Here is a 15,338-nt window from a genome sequence, read left to right on the forward strand (position 1 = left end):
AAGTGTAAATATTAAAAGAAAAGCTTGTTTTTTAACAAAAGGTAAAAAAGTGTAATAGAAACTAATTTTTTGGAGGTATTTGATGAGGCCTTTTAAAATCAAAAGAATATTAATAGATTCTATTATATAATAACTAGGTAAAAACAATTGCAATTTAGTAATAACGATTCGATAGTTCATGATATGACGAGAACAATTGAGATGAAAATGAAGCTTTTTCCATGTTCCCGCATCCCCTATATCAGTAGATAAGGAAAGAACAATATCGTTCATCGACATAGTTCCATTTATCATCATAGCATATCTTTAAATATTATATTTAAATAGAAGATGTTCATAGTATAACAGCGGACCCAAGTCGAACTTGATATGGGGCCATCTTACTATTACCATAACAACATCTTTCTAGGATCTTCAATCAACTCTTTAACAGTCTTTAAGAAGGTAACAGCTTCTCTACCATCTAGCAATCTATGATCATATGTCAAAGCCAAGTACATCATTGGTCTGGAAACAATTTGTCCATTAACGGTGACTGGTCTTTCCTTGACACCATGCAAACCCAAGACAGCAGTTTGGGGTGAATTGATGATAGGAGTACCATATAAGGAACCGAAAACGCCACCATTGGAAATGGTGAAAGTACCACCGGTCATATCTTCCAAAGTTAGTTTACCGTCACGAGCTTTGTGACTCAAACGGACAATTTCGTCCTCAATGCCCAAAACACTTAGCGATTCTGCATTACGAACAACTGGGGTAACTAAACCCTTTGGAGTGGCCACAGCAACAGAAATATCTGTGTAATCACGATAAACGATCTGATCACCTTCAATGGCACCGTTGACGGCCGGAATATCCTTAGCAGCCAGTGTACAGGCTTTCGAGAAAAGACCCATGAATCCGAATTTAGTGCCTGTCTTCTTGATAATTTCGTCTTTGTATAACTTCCTCATTTCCATCAAAGCTGACATGTCAACCTCATTAAATGTAGTTAAAGAAGCAGCGGTATTTTGGGACTCCTTCAGTCTCTCGGCAATCCTCAATCTCATACGGTTCATTTTAACTTTAGTCTCTGCACGTGGAAATGGTGTAAAAGAATTGGAAGCTGCTGAAGCCACGTTCGCCTTGGGAGTAGTCTTCTTTTGTTCAGGAGTTTTTTTTGGTTCGCTCGCCTCCTTCTTTGGAGCTGCCTCCTTCTTTGGAGCCGTCTCCTGCTTTGGAGTTTCCTTTGGTGCAGCTTCTTGCACTGGTTCTGTCTGTTCCTTTGATTCCGTTTTAGGCACAGCAGACCCTTCAGCAGAAGCTTCGCCGGGCTCAACCTGAGCCAATTCTTCACCTACTGTAACGGTGTCTTCCGGCTTAAAATTTAGCTTTGTAATGGTACCCGATACTGGCGAATTGACTTCGATATCGATTTTATCGGTCTCAATGGTGGCCAACAGTTCATCTTCCTTGATGAAATCACCAACACTTTTTGTATATTCCTTTAAAGAACCCTCTGTCAAAGATTCTGCCATAGGAGGAACCTCAATAGAGGTGGATTTGAAACGGTTGGCAGTTATGCAGGGAGAACTTCTGACGAACTTGGACCTTGCACCAGATACATATATTGTACCCAATGACTGTGCTTTGCCTGCTTGTTTAAATAAACCTGTGGAAGCATGTCTTTTGATGTAGACAGCTGATAATACATCTCTTGCCACTCCAGATTTAGTAAAGGATTTAGCAGCCGCAGTACGTGTCGCTCTGGATAGCATTTTTTAAAGAATAATCAGGAGTTGTGTTTTGCGCCGTTTATGACTGTGTAATAACGAAATCTATAATAGAAGTAGTATTACTTTGATAAATAGACACTGTTTATGATAGCGGCGTTTTTTCTAAGATTCCTAAGATTCCGTTTTTCTTCCTATGCTATATATTTTCTCCCCCTGGGGCACAAGCAGAGTTTCTATTAAAAAAGATGTATCTATATAAGAGGTCAAGATGAGGGAAAAATTATTTGAATTCAATGCAAATATTGAGATTGAGACTGCATCCGAGCCTTATAATAGGATGGAGCTTATACAGAGCAGCATATACCTTAGGTAACCGTAGATTCTTGCGCAATTTGTGGCCGTTCTATTGGCTCACTCTCGCCGGGACGTTTGTTTTGATTGGTTACGGAAAAAGGGTCGCTGATATCGTTTTTGACGGAGAAACTGGTGGCAGGAACCGTTTGTTTATAGTTTTCCCACAGAAGAGGAAAAAGAAGATCAATGAAATAAAGTAAAGAGCTATTTTAATGAGATCAAGAATGGATTAAAAAAAGATCATTGAAGAAAAAAAGACCAAGGGCTTCACAGGAGAGCGCCCAAATATGTCCCAGAACATTAGACACAAAAAGAGCAATGACAAAAGCGGCCCAATGGAGCAACATGCTAATGTCATTCATGATCCATCGGCGGAGAAAGCCACAACAATGGGCAGCGTAGCCAGGGCGGATACGTCAGAGGTTGCTGAAGCCGGTGATGGGAATGAAGAAAGTAATTCAAAGCGTTTCTCGATTTCAAGTATTTTGAGTAAAAGGGAGACGAAAGACGTCCTTCCGGAGTTCGCCGGCAGTAGTTCTCATAATGGGGTACTCACAGCAAATTCATCAAAGGACATGAATTTTACTTTGGAATTAAGCGAGAACTTACTGGTAGAGTGTAGAAAATTGCAATCTTTCAATGAAGCCAAAGATGAACAGATTGAGTCCCTCAAACAAACCAACGGATCATTAAATGACAAAATTGAGAACCTCAATAGTCAAAATAATTCCTTTATGAAAGAGTTGGACTCGATTAAGGATCTCAATTGGGATCTGGAATCTAAGCTGACCAACCTTAGTATGGAGTGTAAGCAATTGAAAGAATCGAAAAAAAAGACTGAAAGATCTTGGAACGATGAAAAGGAGAGCTTGAAAATTTTAAAAACAGATTTAGAAATCTTAACGTTAACCAGAAATGGTATGGAAAAAGATCTCGACTTTCATAAACTCCGTTATGAAAAGGAGATTGGCGAACTTAAGGGGAGAATATTGGACTTAAATAATGAAAACGATAGACTGATTATTAGTGTTTCTGAATTGACAAGTCAAATCAATTCTTTGCAAAGCGACAAAACCACACTAGAAATACAAAAGCAATTTAAGCATGCCAAAGCGGCTGTCTCCTCGTTAAAACGGAAAGTGCAAAGAAAGTATCGCCTAAAACAACGTAAATTGGACATGACAATGTCATCTGATTCTGATACAGGATCTACTTCTAGCGAGGAAGATATTTTTGATATTGTGGCCGATATTGACCACTTAATCGAAGCTCATCCCCCCGTTGAGGATCTTTCTGAAGATGTCGTTAAGGAATACTTAGAGAAGAACTATATGACATTGCTGCCCAATGATTCATACAATGACTTATTAGAAAAGACCAAACATGCATCCCAGTCCAGAGACGATGAATTAATGACTAAAAAGGTGGCCGAAAACTTGAATATGATAGCATTACCAAACGACGACAATCACAACAAAAAGGAATATTCATTCGAATCTCATATCCAATATTTAGAGAGTTCAGGCTACAAAGTCCTTCCTTTAGAAGAGTATTTGAACTTAAAACAATCCATATCAAGTCCATCATATAGTTATTTGAAAGAGAAACTTCAAGCATCAAAAAAGATTCCTATAGATGAACATATCTCTCACCTACTGGAGGAACCCACCATTGATTTTTTGCTGCCTCTAACATCCAAAATTGACTGCTTGATAATACCAACTAAAGACTATAATAACCTTGTTAAGACTACGAAGAATCCGTCAGTAGCGCAGGTGAAAAAATACTTGGAATGCAACAGCGACTTAGAATCTTCCATTTTTGGATTGATTGGAGAGAAAAATAACTGCAAATTACTCAACAATGATGAGTACTCTTCTATGATCAATAAAATAGAAGCTCCATCAAAAGAATACCTATCAAGTAAGGCTAGAGAGTATGATCAAGAATTGATTGATATTAAAAAATTAAAAGATCTGGAATCCCCAACAATGGATTTTTTAAAGGAAAAAGCTTCTGAAACCAATTACTTATTACTGAAGAAGGAAGACTACGACCACCCATCTTTGGAGTACCTAGTTGAACACGCGAAGAGCGCTGATCACCACTTGTTATCAGAGAGTGCATACAGTGATCTAGTCAAATTTAAGGAGTCGCCTGATATCGAATTTTTGAAGGAGAAATCCACAAGTTTGGGTCACACAATAGTCTCCAATGACGAATACTCCGAACTGCAGAGACAACTGGAACAACCATCTTTGGAGTACCTAGTTGAACACGCGAAGACCGCTGATCACCACTTGTTATCAGAGGGTGCATACAGTGATCTAGTCAAATACAAGGAATCGCCTGATCTTGAATTTTTGAAGGAGAAATCCACAAGTTTGGGTCACACGGTAGTCTCCAATGAGGAATACTCGGAGCTACAGAGACAACTGGAACAACCATCTTTGGAGTACCTGGTTGAACATGCGAAGAGCGCTGATCACCACTTGTTATCAGAGAGTGCATACAGTGATCTAGTCAAATTTAAGGAGTCGCCTGATATCGAATTTTTGAAGGAGAAATCCACAAGTTTGGGTCACACAATAGTCTCCAATGACGAATACTCCGAACTGCAGAGACAACTGGAACAACCATCTTTGGAGTACCTAGTTGAACACGCGAAGACCGCTGATCACCACTTGTTATCAGAGGGTGCATACAGTGATCTGGTCAAATTTAAGGAATCGCCTGATATCGAATTTTTGAAGGAGAAATCCACAAGTTTGGGTCACACAATAGTGTCCAATGACGAATACTCCGGACTGCAGAGACAACTGGAACAGCCATCTTTGGAGTACCTGGTTGAACACGCGAAGACCGCTGATCACCACTTGTTATCAGAGGGTGCATACAGTGATCTAGTCAAATTTAAGGAGTCGCCTGATATCGAATTTTTGAAGGAGAAATCCACAAGTTTGGGTCACACAATAGTGTCCAATGACGAATACTCCGGACTGCAGAGACAACTGGAACAGCCATCTTTGGAGTACCTGGTTGAACACGCGAAGAGCGCTGATCACCACTTGTTATCAGAGGGTGCATACAGTGATCTAGTCAAATACAAGGAATCGCCTGATCTTGAATTTTTGAAGGAGAAATCCACAAGTTTGGGTCACACGGTAGTCTCCAATGAGGAATACTCGGAGCTACAGAGACAACTGGAACAACCATCTTTGGAGTACCTGGTTGAACATGCGAAGAGCGCTGATCACCACTTGTTATCAGAGAGTGCATACAGTGATCTAGTCAAAGTTAAGGAGTCGCCTGATATCGAATTTTTGAAGGAGAAATCCACAAGTTTGGGTCACACAATAGTCTCCAATGACGAATACTCCGAACTGCAGAGACAACTGGAACAACCATCTTTGGAGTACCTGGTTGAACACGCGAAGACCGCTGATCACCACTTGTTATCAGAGGGTGCATACAGTGATCTAGTCAAATTTAAGGAGTCGCCTGATATCGAATTTTTGAAGGAGAAATCCACGAGTTTGGGTCACACAATAGTGTCCAATGACGAATACTCCGGACTGCAGAGACAACTGGAACAACCATCTTTGGAGTACCTGGTTGAACATGCCAAGAGCGCTGATCACCACTTGTTATCAGAGGGTGCATACAGTGATCTAGTCAAATACAAGGAATCGCCTGATCTTGAATTTTTGAAGGAGAAATCCACAAGTTTGGGTCACACAATAGTCTCCAATGATGAATACTCGGAGCTACAGCAGAAGTATTCCCAAGTGCAGAACCAACTGGAACAGCCATCTTTGGAGTACCTGGTTGAACATGCCAAGAGCGCTGATCACCACTTGTTATCAGAGGGTGCATACAGTGATCTAGTCAAATTTAAGGAATCGCCTGATATCGAATTTTTGAAGGAGAAATCCACGAGTTTAGGTCACACGGTAGTCTCCAATGAGGAATACTCCGAATTGCAGCAGAAGTATTCCCAAGTACAGAACCAACTGGAACAGCCATCTTTGGAGTACCTGGTTGAACACGCGAAGAGCGCTGATCACCACTTGTTATCAGAGAGTGCATACAGTGATCTAGTCAAATTTAAGGAATCGCCTGATATCGAATTTTTGAAGGAGAAATCCACAAGTTTGGGTCACACAATAGTCTCCAATGATGAATACTCGGAGCTACAGCAGAAGTATTTCCAAGTGCAGAACCAACTGGAACAGCCATCTTTGGAGTACCTAGTTGAACACGCGAAGACCGCTGATCACCACTTGTTGTCAGAGAATGCATACAGTGATCTAGTTAAATACAAGGAGTCGCCTGATATCGAATTTTTGAAGGAGAAATCCACGAGTTTAGGTCACACGGTAGTCTCCAATGAGGAATACTCCGAATTGCAGCAGAAGTATTCCCAAGTACAGAACCAACTGGAACAGCCATCTTTGGAGTACCTGGTTGAACACGCGAAGAGCGCTGATCACCACTTGTTATCAGAGAGTGCATACAGTGATCTAGTCAAATTTAAGGAGTCGCCCGATATCGAATTTTTGAAGGAGAAATCCACAAGTTTGGGTCACACAATAGTCTCCAATGAGGAATACTCGGAGTTACAGCAGAAATATTCCCAAGTGCAGAAACAACTGGAGCAACCATCTCTAGAGTATTTGGCTGGACGTGTAGAAACATTAGGAAAGAAGATCATACCAGTATCAGACTTTAGAGCGTTAAATAATCCATCTTTGGAAGACCTAATTTCAAGGTTACGCAAACTAAAGTATCAAGCGATTCCAAAAGATGAATATGCTGAATTGAGGAAAATGATGGAAGAACCAGATGTTCAACTGTTACAATCTAAGTTGAAAGGCTATCATATAATTGATATATTGACATTCAATGAACTGATCAGCCACTCTACCTCCCCGACAATGGAGTTTATCAGAGAGAAGGCGGGAAGCAAAGGTTATGATTTGATTAAAGTTGAAAAATATCTTGATATGAATAGGAAAGCCTCAGATCCTTCTAAAGAAGAGATATTTGACTTTTGCAAACGAATTGGGTATTATGCGTTGGAGTTGAAAGAACTTGAAGCATTAAAAAACTCTGTGAAGAATCCTTCTAAGAAATATATCGAGGAAAAGGCCGACCAATTTGATCTTGCAGTAATTGATAGAGTAGATTATCAGGCAATGAAGGACAAGTTAAACGATAGGGACTCTACTATTTCATCGAAGGCGTTCGGTCTTGTCCCAATACCTGCTCCATCGCTTGCTAGGCCGCCACTGCAAAATACTGCGTTATCTGACATGGAGAAAAAATTAGGAAGTTTAGGTTATGTTGCGGTTAAGAAGGAAAAATTAGCAAGCATAGAAAAACCTGTGTTTGAAGGTGCCTCTAAAGATGATGTGTTGAAACTATGCTCCGAGTTCGGCCTAACGCCATTATCTAATGAAGAATATGAGAAAATGAGGAAGGAGCACGCTGAAGTGCTGAAAACATTTAACGATCCATCTTTTTATTTCTTAAAGAAGAAGTGCGAAGGGTACGGATTGATTTTAATGGATAAACACGTTTACGAAGAGACACAAGAGGCTCTTGAGAATCCATCTCATGATTTCATTCAAGAAAAAGCATTAGCATCAGGGTATGATTTGATCGGTAAGGCCGAGTTAGCGCATATCAAACAGGAAATCAATTCACCTAGTATTGACTATATACAAGAAAAAGCTTCCCAAAACAACATGGTGCTATTGACGAGTGAAGAAAAGGGGACCTTGCAAAATAAAATGGAGCATCCTTCCCTAACGTATCTGATTGAGAAGGCTGCTGAAATGAATAAGATAGTTATTGACCAAGTTGAGCATGATGAAATTCTAAGGAAATGCGGGCATCCCGATCGGAAAGAGATAGAGGAATACTGTCATCAGCTGAATTTAGTTTTACTGAACAAGGATGAGCATAAAGCCTTGCAAGATTCCATAGAAAATCCTAACGTGGAAAACTTGAAAAATACACTAAGCAAGTTAAGCTACGTTGCATTGCCCACATCTGAATATAACTCAATGGTCACAAACCATGATCATCCCAGCTTGGATTACCTAGAAGAAAAGGCTGCTTTGACGAATCATGTTTTAGTAGATGAAGATGATCATATAAATATTTCGTCAGCATTGGCGCATCCAACAGAGGTCTATCTTTCCGAAAAGGCATCCTTACTAAATAAAGTTCTAATAAACAAAGACGTTTATGATAATATGTCACGCACAGTCAAGGACCCAGGAGAGGACTACTTGTCTACTAAGGCATTATCTATGGGAAAAATATTAGTTAATGAGTCTACGCATGAAAGCAACGAGAAACTATTATCTGAACCAAATGCTGAATTTTTGGTCAAAAAAGCCAGGGAAAAAGGGTTTATCGTCATTTCTGAAGAGGAGTATTCAAAACTGCAAACTCAAATTGGTGACCTCAGCTTAGATATTTTAAAGAAAAAGGCCACCAATTTTGATAGTGTCATAATAGACAATGCAGAATATCAGCGGCTGTCGAACAGTACGATTGTCCGTACTCCCATTACTTATGAAGAATTGGAAGCATATGCCCAGCAATTTCATATGGAATTATATCCATTAAATTCCGATGAATTTTCTCAGCACGTGCAATCACGCCCCATCGAGAACCCAGAGCACATTGATGAGCAATCGTTAGAAACAACAAGCAGTAACTCGACTACAACATCAAGTATGTTTACTGATGCATTGGATGATAATATATCAGAGTTTAACGACAATGACTTTGACCAAAATGAGGATATTACTGACATAATCTCGAAGTCATCCACAGTCAAAGACGTCCCTAACAACACTCTTACATTTGAAACAATTGCAAATTGTGCTGAAATTTTAGGTTACAAACTAGTTTCTATCGAAGATTCAAGTGTGAATTTTATGAATAAGGAGACCCCTTCATTTGTAAAAGATAATGACGACGTTAGTATTTTTAGCAGTATCGATCTTAACAAATTATCTAAGAAGGCAGAAAAATGCGGCATGTCCCTCATCTCCGATGATGAATTAAGGGAATATCATAAACTAAAAGATAGCGCGGCCCATTTGAATGATGAAATGGAAGAAACGAATAATTTCGAGTTAGAAAATCGAACTTCAACGACAGAAATAGCAAACACATCCGAAGAATATGAACTCAAAAATGATCTTGCTCGTAAAAGTGTAAATGAAGAAGAAATCTTTGATAAGGCACGTGAATTAAATTTATTTGTTCTCAACGAGAAAGAGTATACAGAATTACTGGTTAAATCTAAGGATCATTTGATATCTGCAACTGATGTCATCCGTGAGGCCGCCAATCTCGGCTTAGTACCTGTAGAGAGGCAAAAGCTAGAAGAGATCAAATATGAACTAGCTCATCCAACATTTTCAAAAGAGCAGCTGAAAAAACACGCTGGTGATCGTAACGAGCTTTTGACAAGTAGAGATAAAACACTTTTACCAAGAGATGACAACACAATGAGTCAAGGTGAAGTGGTTTATGATGACAACATTTCCGACAGCCTTGCAGATGAGACACAAGAAATCCGAGATGATGTAGATATCATTAACACCCAGGCCAAAAAATATGGAATGTTATGTATACCTGAAAGTGCCTTCGTGATTCCACCTTATACAGATGCTCCAGATACAGGCAATATAGTTGCCCTCCCCACTTCCTATTATAAGAAGCTATTATCGACGGAAGACAAGAAATGGAACTGTGTAAATAATGAAGACTTACAAGCAGAAGCTAGAAAGCGTGGATTCCAAGTTGAACTATCACCAAAGAATGATGCTGGGGTTCAAGCCACGGCGTCTAAACAGGAAGGCCGGTCATCTAAACTGAACACCAAACTTTCTACTACATCCACAAAATCTGAAGTAAAAAAGGGACTCGCCGAAGCTGCTGCAACCACCGCTTATGAGGATTCCGAAAGCCACCCACAAGTACAACGACAACAACAACAGCCTCATCATCGTAATCACAGAAACCTTAAGCGCCAACAGAGCCTAACAAATTCGACTTCAACTACGAAGACAGCGCATTCTAGGAGTACTTTAACCCCTAGGAAAGATGTTATGGCATCGTTTATGTCACGTACAGGATCGGTTGATAGAGCGGTATCTTTGCAAACTTTAGCCTCATTAAATGAGCCAAGCATAATACCCGCATTAACTCAAACTGTCATTGGGGAATATTTATTCAAGTATTATCCACGCTTAGGACCTTTCGGATTTGAATCACGCCACGAAAGATTCTTTTGGATCCATCCGTATACCCTAACTTTATACTGGTCAGGATCTAATCCTATCTTAGAGAATCCCGCCAATACAAAAACAAAGGGTGTTGCCATTCTGGGAGTTGAGAGTGTTACAGACCCGAACCCATATCCTGCAGGATTGTATCACAAGAGTATTATCATCTCTACAGAAACCAGGAATATCAAGTTTACCTGTCCTACAAGGCAAAGACATAATATTTGGTATAATTCGTTACGTTATCTAATACAAAGAAATATGCAAGGAATAAGCTTAGAGGATATTGCTGATGACCCAACGGATAATATGTATTCAGGAAAGATCTTCCCATTGCCCGGCGAAAACACCAAGAGCTCTAGTAAAAGGCTTAGCGCATCGAGGAGAAACATATCCACCAGATCACTAAGAAGTAGAGTTCCAAAAAGCCGATCATTTGGCAATTTGAGATAATTAACTACAATGAATTAAATAGAAAAAACTGTATAATTGATCAAGTGCGTTATGAACATTTTTTATTTCTATTGTCAGTTTAGGGACTACAAAATCCCATTCGTGAGAATTTAATAGCTACGTCAAGGTACAGAAACAAATGAGAGCTGAATAAGTGGAAGAAAAAAAAAAGAAAAAGATTTTCTATCTCTTGAAATAAATAAAGTAAAAAGGTACAAAACAACCAATTAGGACGTTAATGGGTCACAACATACCTTGCTTTTGTTTTACAACTAAAACAATTATGTAAACGAAAAATGAATAAATAAACAGAGGCATCAAGAAACGCGCAAAAAAAACTAAAAAGCTTCTCAAACCAACTACCAAGTCATCCTCTGCAATGCTTTAACACTGGTGTGTAAGTTTTTAGGCTTAGTCAAATATGCAGTGCTATTGTTGTTGGCGGAAGCTGTGACAATAGGGTGCGTACCCGATTCAGTATCATTAGGTATCCCGTTATTAGAACTTTGATATATCCGGACGTCTTTGTCATCACCGTGCTTGAAACAACAGCGCTTACCATATGGACAATAACCTAATTTTGACCAATTTATGCAGGGTTTGGTTCTATAATTGTTTGATTTTTTCTTGAATTTCAGTTCATTTAAACCATGAGCAAATTGACATTTATTGCCATACTTACAATAACCTCTGATGGTGAAAGATTCACAGAGTTCGGTCTTGTATAACGTCTTGTTGACTAATTGAGGCAGTTCCAACGGGGCTATTCTAAGGTGCTCTAGTTTTGTTGTTTTCTGGATTGGGAGTACATATGGTAGTCCGGCAGCCTGAGAATTCACTTGAGATAACTTTTGCAAATTTTCTGCCGTTAAAGGTAGTGAAAATGCATTTGTTGTATAAGTGGGGTTAATCTCTACCTCTAGGGACCTTTTCTTACTCTTTTTCTCAGTTGCAGCAAACGTTGAGATGTTGTTACTGGTTGTAAAGGGGTTGGTAGAATAAGATGTATGCAGAGGCCTGGAATCAGATATGATCAAATCTTTAAAATCTGCCAACGAGCGATAACAATTCGGCTTGGAAGGCAGCCGAGGAGAAGGCCTTGGAGAAAATTCGCTCAAGATGTCTGCTTCATTTATATTATGCCCATCAGCAGTGCTGCCATCATCATTATCGTTATTGTCATTGAGTAATGTCTTCACGTAGTATTCTTCAATTTCTTTGATCTTTGATTCGTACTCTTTATTGAGGTCGGAAAAGATCGAGGAAGTGGCCGTTGACGCTGAATTAGCATTTGGTATATTTAGACAGTAGCTATTCGCGGCAACGTTCGTCATCATGACTAGTGGTATTTTTCAACGTTTTGTATTGAAGGCCTTCCCGAGTAGACTATTGATATAGGAGGGGCGTATGGTTTTACAATCTCAATTTCTGAGGTAAGAGATTGGTTAAGATTGAAGTTTTTAAGAAAGCAAGTTGAAGCGTGCTGTAGAATTGTAACATTGTCGTATGATCTACATCGCCAAACACTGTACTTAGTGTTCTCTGATCCAGTATGCTAGTGACAGCTCATGCTGCTCAAAAGCGAGAAAGAGAAGAGAATACGAGCGAAAAATAAAGAAGAAAAAATTTGGGTGCCATTGATGCGACCCCTAATCACCTACGTAGAAAGTCAGATCACGTGAATTTAATTTCTGCGGAAGCCCTGGACTATTAAGCGCAAAACCCTAGGTCTCTAAAGTCTAGTCTGGGTAACACAGCTGGAAAAAAAGAAAAAAATTTTGGTTTCCAATTGTAGAATGAGCATCTTAAGATTGTATTCGAAGAGCTGGAGCCATTACGTTTCAAGTCAAGAAGGGCTGAGAAAAACCCTGTTTAATTGGAAGGTAAAGCGTTCATAGTATGGATTATAAGGAAGAACAGAGACAGGAACTAGAAGTCTTAGAATCCATTTACCCTGATGAGCTGAGGATCTTAAACGATGAGTACCCTAAGATTAAATTCGAGGTAGATATCAAGTTGGAGCTGGATACGGGCGATTCCACTTCACCTTTAACCAAAGAACACACCATAGTTAGTGGGTTTAAGTTTTCGGAGAACTACCCTGACGAACCATGCATGATTTCTTTGGAAGCTCAAGAAGTAGCCCTCAATGATGGCGAAGAAGACGAAGGCGGGGATGAAGAAGAGATTGAGTACGACGATAATGGCAATAGAATACTGAAGAAGTTTGAAAACCTGCCAGATATGGTTAGCTTCAAGGGATATTTGCCTGAATTAACCGTACAGTTGGAAACGCAAATCGAAACCGACATGTTACTGGGCATGCAGATGTGTTTCGCGTTGATTTCATCAATCAAGGAGAAATGTGAACAGTGGTATAGCGAGCAATTGAACAAGCTCGAGAAACAACACGATTTGGAGGCACAAGAGCGAGAGAAGAAGGAACAGGCCAAGTTCCACGGTACAAAAGTCACAAGAGAATCGTATTTGGAATGGAGGTCTGAGTTCCGTAAAGAACTGAAACTGGACGAAAGAGACCAAGTGAGAAGAATGAAGGCCCATCACGGGAAACTGACCGGGAAGCAAATGTTCGAACAAGGTGTGGTGGGCACGGGCGACGAGTACATGGAAGAGGATGGCGCGAGCGTGGATGACGTAGCCAAGGGACTTGCCAAGACTGAAATAGTAAATCAATGAATATTTAAGTATTTAAGTATTTTCTTCTGCATGGATAATGACATACATACATCTTTCTCATTTTGTTTTCGTAAAAACTAGTAGTACCAAAGGAAGGAATGAACAATTCCAATAAAATATTATTAAAATGTGTATATGTGTACATATATCTAATTGTGCTGCCGTACAGAATTTTTTATTGCGGGGGGGGAAGGGGCGAAATTGGAGGTTCAAAACGCTAAACCAATGACTTGGAGTAGGAGAATAAGTTAGAAAAGGCGTCGTTGCCCTTTGACTTATCCTTTGTGGCCTGAGGGCGAGATTTTTGCTGCTTCGTTTCGGAAAAGGATAATGAGGCATCTGTAGCGGCGGTGGAGGTGGAACTTGGTTTTGGGCCATCCCAGTCAAGCAAGTCATCTATTTGGCCATCTGATGTTTTGGGCACTGCGGTGTCGGGACTTGTCTCGCTTTGGAAATCCCCGAATTCGTCCTCATCATCATTGCTGTCATTACCGCCACTGTTTGTGTTCTTGTCGTCGCTTTCGTGTGTGATGGCGGTGTTAGCATCATCGAAATCGATTAGGTCAGGGATACTGTCTTGCTGTTGTTTTCTCTTCCTTTGTTGTTCTTTGCTTTTGATCTGTTCTCTTAAAATCTCTCTTCTTTGTCTCCTCTGTTCCTCCATGTGGGAAAGCCTGCGAGTACTGGAATTTGCCTCTGTTTCCATGGGGACATTAAAGTTGGTGACATTGTTCGTATCCATGTCACCCCCAACCCCATCTGCATTTGTACCAAAATCATCATCATCGTCGTCGTCGTAGCTGGCGGAAGATGAGATTTGGTTGGCGTTATAAATAGAGGATTCTCCTTGCTGTCGGATCTTCAAGGCGTTTTTCTTATTTTTGCCTCTTTCCTTTTTCAAAAACTGAGGGTTTTCCAAGTATTGTAAGATCAGTTCGCCCTTTTTCCTAATACCCCGTTCATGAATCTCCATTTTACCGTCATTCGAAAATTTTACCTTGAATTGGGCAATTTCTCTGGTTAAAATATGTTTATGGGTGAGCAAACAGGACCTAATCTGATTTAGTTCATCGCCAACATCGACGTTCATTAGCAAGAATTCAACGACTACTAGACATTTTAAGACTACTCTCCATTCGGACCCGTAGTTGACATAGTCCTTTCTTGCCTTTTCGTATAGGTTCTTTGGTCTTGAAGCGATGTGGTCGACCAATCTTTTCAAAGTGTATTCGGTCATCAAGTATAGCGGTACTTGGTATCTGTTTCTTAGAACTTTGGCCAGATGCTTTGGCGTGGGGCCCCAGGCATCGGTATTTGTAGCGCGACGGATGTCTACCTGATAGGGCTCATATTGGACGATCACGTTCTGAGCAAATCTTGCGGCGTTCCTGATGTCGTGAATACCCAGGTTTTGAATCTTCTTCGATAACGAGTCCATCTCGTTGTTACTTGTGTTGGAGCTATACGGATGCTTGGTATGAGTGGGCGAGAGATGCAGTCCTCAAAAGGGGAAAATGTATGTGATACGAAACTGTAATTCAAATTGGAAAAAAAAAAAGAAAGCTGAGACAATTCCCACTTAAAAATCCAAATCGAGATTAAACTTGAAATTAAAAAAGAAACCGATCGAAGGACGAATGATGGAGAGAAACGAAAATATTTTTTCTTGCAGAGTGAAAATAAGCCGAAAACCCGCTACGCTAGTTGAGAAAAGAAAAAGGTGAGAAAACAGGGGGGCGGTACCCGGGAGGTGTCACCAATAAGCAAGTGGGCAGAGAACAAGAAAGGGTAGTAGTAATTT

At 40.0% G+C, this 15,338-nt stretch overlaps 5 protein-coding genes across 5 annotated transcripts; 2 read left to right on the forward strand and 3 right to left on the reverse strand.

Moving 5' to 3' along the window:
* Positions 1–386: 386 nt before the first annotated feature.
* Positions 387–1,760, reverse strand: KGD2 (dihydrolipoyl transsuccinylase; the record flags this gene model as incomplete). Its single annotated transcript, XM_056232529.1, has 1 exon — positions 387–1,760. The coding sequence occupies one exon, from the start codon at positions 1,758–1,760 to the stop codon at positions 387–389; it is 1,374 nt and encodes a 457-aa protein (XP_056086799.1).
* A 599-nt stretch (positions 1,761–2,359) lies between these two features.
* On the forward strand, positions 2,360–10,840 carry NUM1 (Num1p; the record flags this gene model as incomplete). Its single annotated transcript, XM_056232530.1, has 1 exon — positions 2,360–10,840. One exon carries the CDS (start codon positions 2,360–2,362, stop codon positions 10,838–10,840), a length of 8,481 nt encoding a protein of 2,826 aa, XP_056086800.1.
* A 359-nt stretch (positions 10,841–11,199) lies between these two features.
* On the reverse strand, positions 11,200–12,177 carry CTH1 (putative mRNA-binding protein CTH1; the record flags this gene model as incomplete). Its single annotated transcript, XM_056232531.1, has 1 exon — positions 11,200–12,177. One exon carries the CDS (start codon positions 12,175–12,177, stop codon positions 11,200–11,202), a length of 978 nt encoding a protein of 325 aa, XP_056086801.1.
* Positions 12,178–12,739: 562 nt separating this feature from the next.
* GIR2 (Gir2p) lies at positions 12,740–13,537 on the forward strand (the record flags this gene model as incomplete). The annotated part of the gene is made up of 1 exon (XM_056232532.1): positions 12,740–13,537. The coding sequence occupies one exon, from the start codon at positions 12,740–12,742 to the stop codon at positions 13,535–13,537; it is 798 nt and encodes a 265-aa protein (XP_056086802.1).
* Positions 13,538–13,754: 217 nt separating this feature from the next.
* Positions 13,755–14,975, reverse strand: ENT5 (Ent5p; the record flags this gene model as incomplete). The annotated part of the gene is made up of 1 exon (XM_056232533.1): positions 13,755–14,975. One exon carries the CDS (start codon positions 14,973–14,975, stop codon positions 13,755–13,757), a length of 1,221 nt encoding a protein of 406 aa, XP_056086803.1.
* Positions 14,976–15,338: the final 363 nt, after the last annotated feature.

This window comes from Saccharomyces kudriavzevii (assembly GCF_947243775.1).
Source record: "Saccharomyces kudriavzevii IFO 1802 strain IFO1802 genome assembly, chromosome: 4".
Lineage (NCBI taxonomy): Eukaryota > Fungi > Ascomycota > Saccharomycetes > Saccharomycetales > Saccharomycetaceae > Saccharomyces > Saccharomyces kudriavzevii.